This window comes from Cryptomeria japonica, chromosome 4 (genome assembly GCF_030272615.1).
Source record: "Cryptomeria japonica chromosome 4, Sugi_1.0, whole genome shotgun sequence".
In the NCBI taxonomy this organism is placed as follows: Eukaryota; Viridiplantae; Streptophyta; class Pinopsida; order Cupressales; family Cupressaceae; genus Cryptomeria; species Cryptomeria japonica.
This window is the reverse complement of record NC_081408.1, coordinates 89007316-89019471: the sequence shown is the minus strand read 5'-3', so window position 1 is coordinate 89019471 and position 12156 is coordinate 89007316. Positions and strand designations below refer to the sequence as shown.

Below are 12156 nucleotides of genomic sequence, written 5' to 3'. Positions count from 1 at the left end.
GCCAAATTGTACCATAATATTAACACTATACCAATTAAATCCTAACTATAAACCAAATTTAACCCTAACCCTAAAAATGACCTTGATTCAATTGTAAACAAATTTTACCCTAAACCAAACTCAAACTTCAACCTATACAAAATTGACCCTAAACCCTAAATCAAATCTTACTATTAACCAAATTAAATCTTAACCCTTATCCTAATTAAACACTAAAGTACATTGAACCCTAATCTTAAATAAACACTAAACCAGAGTGAAACCTAATCCTATATGAACACTAAACTAGATTGAACTGTAACACTAAATGAAATTGTACCCCAACCTTAATACTAAATCAAATTGAACACTAACCTTGAACCCTCGCATTGAAGTTATATTACAATTAGGGTTATAATTTAACAATAGCTACTATTATATTAACACTAAAGTTTTGGTAAAATTAGGATTAAAATTTAATAATGGCTACATTTCAAATTTAATTTTGATTTAACTTAATTTTTTATATATATTAAAATAATTTTATTAAAGTTAAAATAATTTATTCTTTAAAATTTATTTAAATGATTAATTAGAAATAAATTATTAAACTTACAAATATAAGTTTATTTATTTAAATTCTTTTTTTTTTTGTCGTTGCAGATGTTACATTAATTTTTTTAAGAAATTGGTATTACAAATGATTAATACGCTGCTTAGTTACAATTGTGCAAATACCCTTTGGAAATAAATATAGATGTGAAAATTTGATGTCTATGCCTCTCTTTTGTTTACTCCATTTATATGTACTAGTTTGATTGAATTCTTCTATTATCTATTGATTCATTATAATTAATTAATAACGTATAAATTATTAATCCCTTCTATTTACTAATTGTTTGATAAAATACATATTCAATTATTATTACAAATATACACATAAACTTGTTAAATAATTTATTTATTTATTTCTTTCTTCCATCTTGTTTTAACCTCTCGTCGAATTGGAAGAGCTAGCCTGATTCTTGTAATCTACACCTTTTTTTTCTTCCTTACAATGGAATTTGAAATATCGATTAAAAAATTTGAACAGTTTTGACCAGAAACACGCAAAATTCAATAAAAAATAAATCATTTCATCACGGGACAATACTGAAATTTGAAGTTGTGTTTCTTAACAGCGTGGGATTTGAACTCCCGATCTTAGTGAAATATGTAGTACAATTCTAGCGAAACCCTTACCCATCCGCTATTTTGGAGACTTTTATAGTGATTTGTAAATTTTCGCTCCAAATTTAGCGGGCATTGACGACTTTGGGATTTTTAATGCAACTCCCATGGCCTCGGAGGTGCTGCTGTGGCTCTTCGCATTTTTCGTCTTGGTTGCCCTTCTCTGCATTGTGGTTTACCAGGTAGTAGATTTATTCTCTTTTATTTCAGTGATTTACTTTCAAAATATATTCAAAACATCACAATAAATGTGAATAACGAGTATTTATATTTATCTCAAACTCCATTCATATGTTCTTTGTGAATTTGAAGTCATAATCATCTCTTTGGGAAAAACAAAAAAACGCATAAAAATCTGGTGGATCATAAAATACTTAAATTTAGGGGCAAAAAAGTCAAAAAAACTGATCATGTTTAGTTAATTTCACGGCAATTAATACTTGCGTTGATTAGTCTCAAAACAGTTTCAACCCTAGCTAAATTTATGATCAAGGGAGCGGCCGATGCATTATTTTTAACAGAGACGTTAAGCCTTAGATCATCTTTAATGAAATTTGTGTTATATATTTTTAATGCGCTAGGCATACCCTACCATCTTTGAATACGTTGTTTTACACGATTCTTTGTTTCTTTTGTCATTTGGTAAATTCTCATTATGGAGTACATTTGGCAAATTCTCGTTATGGAGTACATTTTAGCTTGATTGCCGCAACCTAGGGAAAAGGGTGTCTATTCTGTCCAATTAACCAGGGACTTGCACCAACTCACCTGGATATTTGCTCCCGGCCTTGTCTGGAGGGTTGCATCCAGGTGAGTTGGTGCAAGTTCACAATTCTTGCACTGAACATTTGGTATGGTGGAAAAGACAATCAGCTAAAAAATGCTTGATACTTAAAAATTACAGCAATTTAAACATCTTTAATAAAAATGTTAAAATAATTTCACTGAAAGACACAAGTTTACAAAGGGTAGGGCTGCGGAGAAGGTTGGAGAGAAACCTGAATATAAATTATCCTGGCCAACTAAAACTTCCATCTAATCAGCCATATAGACTATATTGTCCTTCCTTTCTTAATTATGTAATTATTCATTTTCAATGGAGTTGGAATTTTTACATTTGGTAAGGTGGAAAAAATAACCACCAAAAATTGCTAGATACTTAAAAATTACAGCAACTTAAACATTTTTAAGAAATGTTAAAAATAATTTTACTGAAAGACAAAAGATAAGTAGTAGGTATTTTCCACAGCAAGTCAAACTATGATATTGCTATCAGGGTTCAACTATGTAGCTTTTGAGTCAAACTCATTGACCCATGTTTCATGAGTAGTGGTTCACAAGAACCCATCTCTCATGAGAATGAATGGTCCACTTAGCACTCATTGCATCTAGGTGATGCTCATAGGGGTGAAGCATTGGGACTTCCCGGGAGGTCACCCATCCCAGTACTACTCCAACTCAAGCGCGCTTAACATTGGAGTTACCTCCAAGGTTAAACCCACTTAGCTTGCAACCCCATTTGCAAACCTTCAACAAGGTTAATGAATGGTTCATAAGGCACAACACTTGTTGAAGGTTTTGCAAATGGGGTTGCAAGCTAAGTGGGTTTAACCTTGGAGGGAACTCCGTGGTTAAGTGCGCTTGAGTTGGAGTAGTACTGGGATGGGTGACCTCCCAGGAAGTCCCAATGCTTCACCCCTGTGAGCATCACCTAGATGCAATGAGTGCTAAGTGGACCATTCATTCTCATGAGAGATGGGTTCTTGTGAACCACTACTCATGAAACATGGGTCAATGAGTTTGACTCAAAAGTTACACAGTTGAACCCTGATAGCAATATCATTGAAAGGCAAAAGTTTACAAAGGGGGGCTTTGTGGAGAGTTGGAGAAATACCCGAATATAAATTATCCACACCACTAACATTGATAAATCACAATCGTGTCCAGCTAAAACTTCCATCCAATCAGCCTTATAAACTATATTTTCCTTCCTTTTTTAATTATGTAATTATTTATTTCCAATGGAGTTGGAATTTTACTTTTTTCTGAGTTTCTTCCCCAGTTGAGAATATCATTGCTGCATGTCTGACTGTCTATCACCATCCATTGTAGTTGTCATCGTAGCATCCTGCTCATGAAGAGTAACTATTTAGCCATTAAATTGGATTTGCGCAGGTACCATTACTAAATCATGATGCATTATTGAAGCTCCATCCTCATCTATTGGTTAAAGACATTATATTTTCACAGTCCACTCTAACTACATAGAGTCCATTCTATGTAATCCCACTTCATTCTATGTAACTCATCTATCAAGTCATCAGATTGGGTTTGCTATTTGAATCATCATGTGGTTCTTTAAGGCCCTTGGAATTGGCAAGTCAAAATCGCGTGTTACGTTTTTAATTTATTAAAGCCTCACTGCCCTTTGTAGTGGAAGCATTTGAGATCATCTTGACTGTTGGAAACAATCCACATTCTGAACCACAGAGAAGGCTGGTAGCTCAGTGGTAAAGCAGCCCAGCAACATATAGGAGGTTCTCATGAGGTCCTAGGTTCCATCCTTAGATGGTATGACTATAACTCCTCCAGATGTAGCAAAATGTGGAACAGTAATAAATGCCACCTGAATGTCTGAGTTGAGCCACCCTTTTGGAAAATTAGACATTTCATTATTTAACTTGTTTGCCAAGAGCTAGCCATGATCTAAAAACCTATTGACAAAGGGGTTCTGGATATCAGCAGCTAACATAATTATCCCTATATGCACCTTCTGCTTGGTGTCAATGCCCATGACCTGATAAACTGCCTGATATGTTGCTTTTAAATATCCCTCAAAAATGTCCAGAAGGGCTCAAGTTCACTGTCAGGGAGGTAAAATTATGAAGAAGCATACGACAAATTAAAGTCAATATTTGTGACATAGACACTGACTTCAAAGTTGGTGCTTTATTGAAAAATTCTTCAGCAAAAGATACAGGAAGGAGAAGATTTGTTGATTCATGCCAACAAGATGGAGGGAAATTTAGATTAGCTAACAGATATTAAGTTAGAGGAAGAATTGCCTATCATCTTATTGCTAGATTTTCTCAATGAATCTTGTGTGAGTGTGATAATACATCAGCAATTAAAGCAAAATGAAATAGATGACGCTGTTAACATATTATTGCAAGAGGAGATAAGATAGAATTGGTCTAGAATAAAAAGCAATGGAACGGTTGCTTTTTCAGCAAGCACAATGAAGAAACCAACCGAAATGCAACATGATTCAAATCATAGAAATTGGGGAAGGAAAATATGTAAGAGGACCATTTGACGCTAGTAAGTCATACATTTCCACTTGAATATGGAGAATACAAAGTTGGGAATGCAATGACGCTAGTAAGTCATACATTTCCACTTGAATATGGAGAATACAAAGTTGGGAATGCAAGGCTAGATGACACACCTGCATACAAATTTGAACAAGATAAGGACATAAAATATGAGGAATCTACAACCATGAAAACAAATTCTAATCTAAAATTCTAATCTAACTTGGAGGAATTGAGAACGATGAATGCAAAGACAACTTTTGAAGAGCAAAACCATCAACAATTGAACAATGATTTAGATTCAAATAGCTGCAGCATATACCAACAATTCTACAAAAAATCTCTCTTACAAATGAGAGACAATGAGGTATATATAGAGTCTCATACAAAATGGATGGCCAAGATTAAAACTAAATCAAGGGTCAAGATCATGCCAACAAAACCCTAGAATTGCCCTAATTAGGGTTTACATAAAAAATGGTGTCACCAACATATGGCCCAATAAAAAGATACCTAGTCATCAAATAGGGAATCTTTTAGAAGATTCCTCCATGCATCTCTCTCTTTCCTAGCATACTCCAAGAATCTAGCCAATACAGAATTTAACTCCTCCATGGAAATGCTAGGTAAGGTATCCCGCTGCAAATCAATCACGTCCAATGTATCCGAGCAAGCATCCAAAGTGTTCTCCCAATCTGGTATGAGCTTTTGCGAACTATGAACATGAATCAACAAAGAGACCAAATCATCCATCTGACTCTTCTTCAAAGAGTGCAACTGACGAAAATACATAAGTTCATCTTGTCTATTAATTCAGTTAAGTGTAAACCACTAGCATCACTAACATCAATACCCAATAATTCCTCAATTGAGGCAAGGATCTTCATCTGAATATCCTGAATTGATCCTTCCATCTCTGTACAACTCAGCTGGGCGTTCTCATAAGTTGATTTCTTCATGGCCAATGAACAATACCAGCCATGGAAATCGTATTTGTCTCCATTGTGCACAATATTCTCGCTGATCAATGTGGACTTGGGAATCTTCTTCAAAGCTCTGAGGCATGGAATAGTCCTCTCTTGGATAGGCTGGAATTCTTCCCAAACTCCCTCCAAATACTGGATTCTAAACATGAGCCCTATTGTCCTATCATATGCCTAGACAAACTGAGTAAGGAAATCATCTGCTTGTTTTCTTGTACTTTCAATCCACTTCTTCACCTCTGAGAGTGCATCTCTCGCTGCCTCATAGTGTGAATGTAGTCCATGATCAACCGCAATAGGGGAAATAAGGGTGGGATTCTCACGCCTTATACCCGCAATATACTCTCTAAGTCTGATATTGTCTTCTCTGTACTTCTCCTTCTCTTCAATCCCTCTATCCAACCTTGCGCTGATCGCCCTAAGGTTATCACCAACCTATTGAAATTCTTGCTCTCTTGTAATACGACCAAGGGTAATTGAAGTAGTCTGGAAATCCATAGGAGTAGCAATGTTTGCCGTCACACCTCCAATAGGAACAACCATCTGCACAATCCACATTCCTTTCTCATTTCTAGCTATGTGCGACAAGATTTCAGCTCTCTTAGGTTCTTTCTCGTTATTGCTCCTAGCTAAGTAGTCATCAATGTTATCAATAGGCTGTACTTCTATCATCTTTTTACTTTTTTCCATACTCTTCATCAGCCAATCGGGAACAACGGATATCTCCATACCATCATCGAGACACATATCTCAATCAAGCCCTCTCAATGCCGAGATAACATCATCATCATCATCAGGATTACTCCTGGTCAAATCATATACCTCATTTTCCAAACTAACCTCCAAAAGGACAGTAGGGGATCCCAACTGATCATCATTCTTATTTGATGGAGAAGATGTCACTGTGGCATGTAAATCCTGAATATTCTCTAGTAGTATCATGGTGTTGGAACATTGTTGGGTCTCCTTATTTTGTTATGTTATTTCAACTTCCCTAATTGATGAGATACTAAGAGGGGATGAAGGAATGATAGGTGAAGGAATGATGGTCTTTTGCTTCTTCTTCGTGACCTCCTCAATCTTCTTCCCTCTGGCCTTGACTCCTCCTGGTGTGTTTTTCCTTCTCTTGGGAGCTTGACTCTCTTCATCCGCATGAATCTTGACATCACTGATAGTCCTCTGATTATCCTCGGAAGTGGATTCTTCCGGCTTCATCTTTTCATAAGTGAAGGAAACACCCATATCAACTAACTTATTCATCTGAATATCCACCTAGGCACGAGAGAAACTCAAGACCTCTCTCATTAATATCTTTAAATCTATCTCTTCTGATTCTGACCAATTAGGCAATAAGATCGCCTTCTTCATTTCATTTTCATACTGTGGATGTGTGTGATCCCTGTCATCTAACACCTAATTAGGAATGAGGAAAAGTCCACACTTCCTCATGAAATCCACTGGCATCTTGGACCACATTCGTCTCTTTACTGCCTACTCGTCCATCAGGTTGGCCCAATAATCTTCTATGTCTACCTTGTGGATGAACTTCTCTCCCTTGATCCTTCCAACTTTCTTATCTGGATCAAATCTTTCTCTTTCTTTGAAGGTTGCAAATCGATAGAATGCAAGCTCCTCACTCGCAGTGCTGACGGCTAAGGCAAACTGACAAACCTCCAATGTTTTCCCAACTGAGATAGGGAATGTCATGCCTGTCTTATGCTTCTCCTTTTGAATGGGGTCAAACTCTAGAAGCTGTCTCACTACTTCCAATAAGATCATTTTGTCGGAAGGATACCTAGGAAGCTTGTAGGGTTTAAATTGAAACGCATGAATCCTAAGGTAGGTGAAAGTGGGAAACTGTATATACCACGATCCATATTTCTCTATCAGCTCTGTTACCTCCTTGGACAACCTACTGTGGATTTCGCCTTGCAGCATCCGAGTGATGTACATTGTGAATACATCATTCACTCACTTATAATCTTCAATTCTATACATGTTCAACTGGGGATAACACTCATAACTTTTGAATTGTCCTTGCCCATTCCGGACTTCACCTCTACATATCAATCCTTTTTATTTAACAAACCGTGCAAGTAGGTACACCAAATAGGAAGTCATGGCGAATGACTTGGACCGCTCTACATTCCTCAGCTGAAAGTCCAGATTGTCACTTATGATTCTTGACCAATTTATCAACGTCCCTCTAAGACAATCCTGGATGAAATAGAACATCCATCCATCGTATATTGCACCCTGTAGCATCCCCATCACTCGGCTAAGCAGGAATACTAAGTCACTGTATTCCTCTTTGAAGTCTGTGCACATGAGTGTCTTGGGAGCCTTGGAATGATGAAGCCTAGGCTCGATCATCCACTCTTTATTCACCACGTTTTTACACGCATCCATCTTCTTCATGTATCGATCTTCATATTCATCTTTAGTTACATCCTTCATGTCTGCTCCACGTGGAATTCCAAACACTTCAGTAATTGCATCCTCAACAAGGTAGGCAATGACAACGCCCTTAGGAGTCTTGATCATTCTCGAGCGAGGATCATAACATCGTGCACACTCCAGGATAAGCTCACTACACTATATGGATTGTGGAAATCCAACGGCCTGAAAAATACCACTCTTCATAATGTTTACATACGTTGGGGAAGGAATCTTGCTTCCAACTTTGAACATTCGTTGTCGCATTAGTTTCAGGTTCAGGAAATGCATGTTCGTATCCGTTATCCCCTTCCATCTGGATGACATCTTGGATTCTGGATAGAATCTAGTCTGCAGTATCTTTTGTTGTTCTCTCCTTTCCTTAAGTCCGGATTTCGACATCGCACCTGTACGAAGCTTGAAGTTAGAACTTAGGAAAAAAATACAATATTCTCAAATAAAATTTCTGACTTCTTAATGATTTTGACTAATTAGGGTATGGAAATCAGGAAAATAATCCACACTCTAGGTAGATTTTAACAATTTAAATACGAAATGTGACAAGGTTAGGGTATGAAACCCTCATGAAATCAACAACTCCTTATACTTAGCAATTTTGTGCAAATTATAGTGCAAAGGAGTATACCAGATCAAGAGTGACTAAGGAAAGGTGTGAAAGATTGTGTTTTCACACAAAACTATGTCTGAGAACACCTTCCGAAGTCAACAATGGCTGCCACCAAATCTGAAGACAACGTGAAAACAGCCCTCAAATGGTCAAGTGATTAACTGAAAATGACTTGAAAATTCTCCCAAAGGTAAATCGTTAAGTTTAGAGTTGGCTGGCAATGAAAGTTTTAGTCTGAAAATAGATGGACAGCCAACAATGGAGGTCACCCCTGCTGCAACAATGGCGTTCAGGCTCAGATCTGAGGTAATGACAGCAAAATAGGGAGCAATGGTGGTATCAAGCATGCATGAGATCCACCAAAATAAGTCTCAAAACACTTGCCAAATAAAAATCGTATTTTCCCAACTATGGCACTACCTCTCAAATCTGAAAAATGTCTTCAATATGCATACAATCTGCCAACAATGGTCTGAGAACAGCAAGTGAGCAAGGTGATATCAAGGAAAATCATCAAGGTTTGGAGTTGAAACCTCTACACAACAAATCGCCCCTTCACTCAAAATCGTGGATTTCTCCAAAAATGGCGGATTTCATAAAAAATCGTGGCATGAGGGTTCTTCAATGGCAGCCAAATCAGTCTGATAACAACATGTAAGAATGGCAGACCTGAAGGAAAATCGCCAACTTAGAGGTAAGAGTCCTCTAAAATCATCAAAGTCGCCAAAGTAGCAAACCTAGGAAGAAATTGCTATCTCCAAAAATCGAAAATCTGAAAACAATGGACTCAAGGAACTTCAATGGCAGCGATGGAGGAAAAGGAAAAGTCTTCAATCAATCACTCCACCAAAACTCTTCATCAAAAATCGCCAATAAGAGAGAAAAATCGCCCTTGCATGGAGACACTTGACAAACTTAATAATAAAATAATGCTAGACTTCTCTCTTTAAACTTGCTTTCACCATCAACTTTCACCGCACAAGCAATGTGGGATAAAACACTTGTTCTTATACTTGCTTGGTGAAACCGATTTGTTTCTAGAAGGTTGAAAACATTAAATGCTTATTGCAAATCATTTAATTATTTTAAATTTTTTTATTAAAAAACAATTAAAACAAGGCTCACTTAATTAAAATATTGCAATTTAAATCAAAATCTGAGCCATTTAGGAAAATCGATCCAAGTAGGGATTTAAAAATCCCACCAAAATCATTTAAAATGTCAAAATATTCCCCATAAGGGAAAATCGATCCAAGTATGGACAAAATTTCCCAACAAAATTCATCAAAATGGACACAAAATGTGTTGAAATTAGTAGCTAGCTTGGATTATGCTAGCCCAGATCGTCAAACTTTAATGTTGCTAAAAGAAATTAAAGTTTGATTACACACACTTAAATTCATATAAGGCTGGCCCTATTTGGGCGTATAAGCATAATGTAACGTGTTCTAAGGCAGGACCCAAATTGGGTGGTTAAGCAAACATAATGTAACGTGTAATGAGGCAGGACCTATTGATCGGTTTAATTGTAAAATATAAAATATGTAAGCAAGCCGACTTGCTAACTTGACACCTCAAGTCAAGTATAGAAACAAGTAAATTGTATGGCATTATTCACATTCATTAACACACAGCAAATTGTCCTCAATCAGGGAATTATCTCCTTCATTCAGCAGACTGTTCACTGGGTCAGCAAACAATAACTTAAGGATAGCAAACTGGTTTCCAGTGACAGCGATCTTCATTGGAAGGACAACGCACATCATTGGAGGGACAGCCTCATCATTTAAGTGACAGCGAACTGTTCTGGGCAGCAAACCTCATCCTAGGGTCAGCAACCTTCATCTCAGTGACTGCAACTCTCCCTGTGGCAGCAACATCCTTTTGCAGATAAATTCATCATTGCAGACATTACACTACTGTGCATAGTTTGCTGATTGCTTCTCATTGTAAAGATACACTTGATAAATTGCTTAATAAGATCTGAGAATTAATGCTGGATTTTTCCTCCAAGAGGGAGGTTTTCCCAGGGTAAACTGTGTTATGTGTTCTTGCATTTCTTTATTTCTGAGTTTTGTTATATCTGATTGCTAAAATTAACAAAATGGGGTTAGGGGAAAATCGACCTAGGTCTGGATGAAAATCCGGACTCAAAATTTACTTCATTCACTCAAACTACCCCTTGGTGGAAAATTGATCTCAGTTTGGATGAAAATCTGGGCTCAAAATCATTAAAATGCTCTCAGTGGAAAACCGCCTTGAGTCTGGATTGAGAGTTTGCACAAAAAAATCCTCAAAACTTGTCACAAAAGACCCGGTGGAAACTCGACCCAGGTGTGGACTCAATAAAAAAGTCACCCGCAATCCTATCCATACTCCTTGGTGGAAAAACGTGGGTAGTCAGGATAAATCCTGGCACTTGGTCAAAATTTAATGCTTCCAGGGGAAAAACGACCCTAGTATGGATTCATAGTGGTCGAAAAATGAGGCAAGTATGGATTTCAAGTGAAATCCATGTCCAATTTGGATTTTGATTGGGGAAAAGTGAAAACAATGGGTAGTAGGAATATGAGGGGAAAAGCACCTCTAGTATGGAATTTTGACCTTTTAACCCTTAGAATATGGATTTTCATCCGGAAAATGATGATTTTTCCACTCAAAATTACTTGGAAACTTCGAAACTCAATAAAACTCAACTAGACCTAGGCAAATTCATCAATAATTGGAGCGTAACACAAGGAAACTTATCGGGATATAGTGCGAAATCAACTTGAATAACTCTCTAGGAGCGAGAAAACAACTCCAAAAGGTCAAAAAACACCTTAGCACTTAAAATCACTGACGAGGACGTTTAAAAACACGTTAACGTTCTAAAGGGTCAACACTTAGACAAAACTAGGATCATTAAAAAATCTCAATTTCACGCACTTGATCCTATAACTTCAAAACTCTAAATGACACTAGGCATGATCAAAACTCCGAGACTCGGGCATGGGAAACATAAAATTGCCCACTAAGTTGCCAAAACCCTAACCTAACAACGCAGAAAGCAGGAAAAGAGGGGGTCCCCGTTAGCAATGGGGCGATGTGTGAAAAGGTCACAACAGGTCTACTACATGGATATACTCTCCAAGTACTACTAGATAATCATAGTTGAACTAGACAAACTCAAAACCACTTTTGTTGTAGAAGATGGAATATATGACTATAACAAAATGCTATTCGACCTATGCAATGCTCTTGCAACATTCCAAAGAATAATCCTCCATATGTTTGATAAAATGTATGTAGGAAACTATAAAGCATTCTTGGATGACTACCAAGAAACACATTTAAAGGCCCTAACATAATGCATGGAATGATCTAGATCAACACGCCTAACCTTAAATCCAAAGAAATGTTGTTTCATGGTACCACAAGGTAAACTTGAACATATTATCGATAAAGATAGATTGAAAACGGATCTTGACAAAATAAGAGTAATCATAGAGATGGAAGGCCCAAAAGATATTACAAGAGTAAGATTGTTTTTGGACCATGGTGGCTACTATTGATGATCTTTCAAGAACTTTGCTCAAATCGTGTT

At 37.0% G+C, this 12156-nt stretch overlaps 1 protein-coding gene across 1 annotated transcript in view; it reads left to right on the top strand.

The window, feature by feature from the left end:
• Positions 1–974: 974 nt before the first annotated feature.
• LOC131032905 (protein cornichon homolog 2) overlaps positions 975–12156 on the top strand; it is a 100658-nt gene continuing 89476 nt past the window's right edge. Inside the window, exon 1 of the mRNA XM_057964006.2 lies at positions 975–1391. Within this exon, the coding sequence (XP_057819989.1) occupies positions 1317–1391 (75 nt within the window). The 5' untranslated portion in view covers positions 975–1316. The remainder of the gene's footprint in view (positions 1392–12156) is intronic.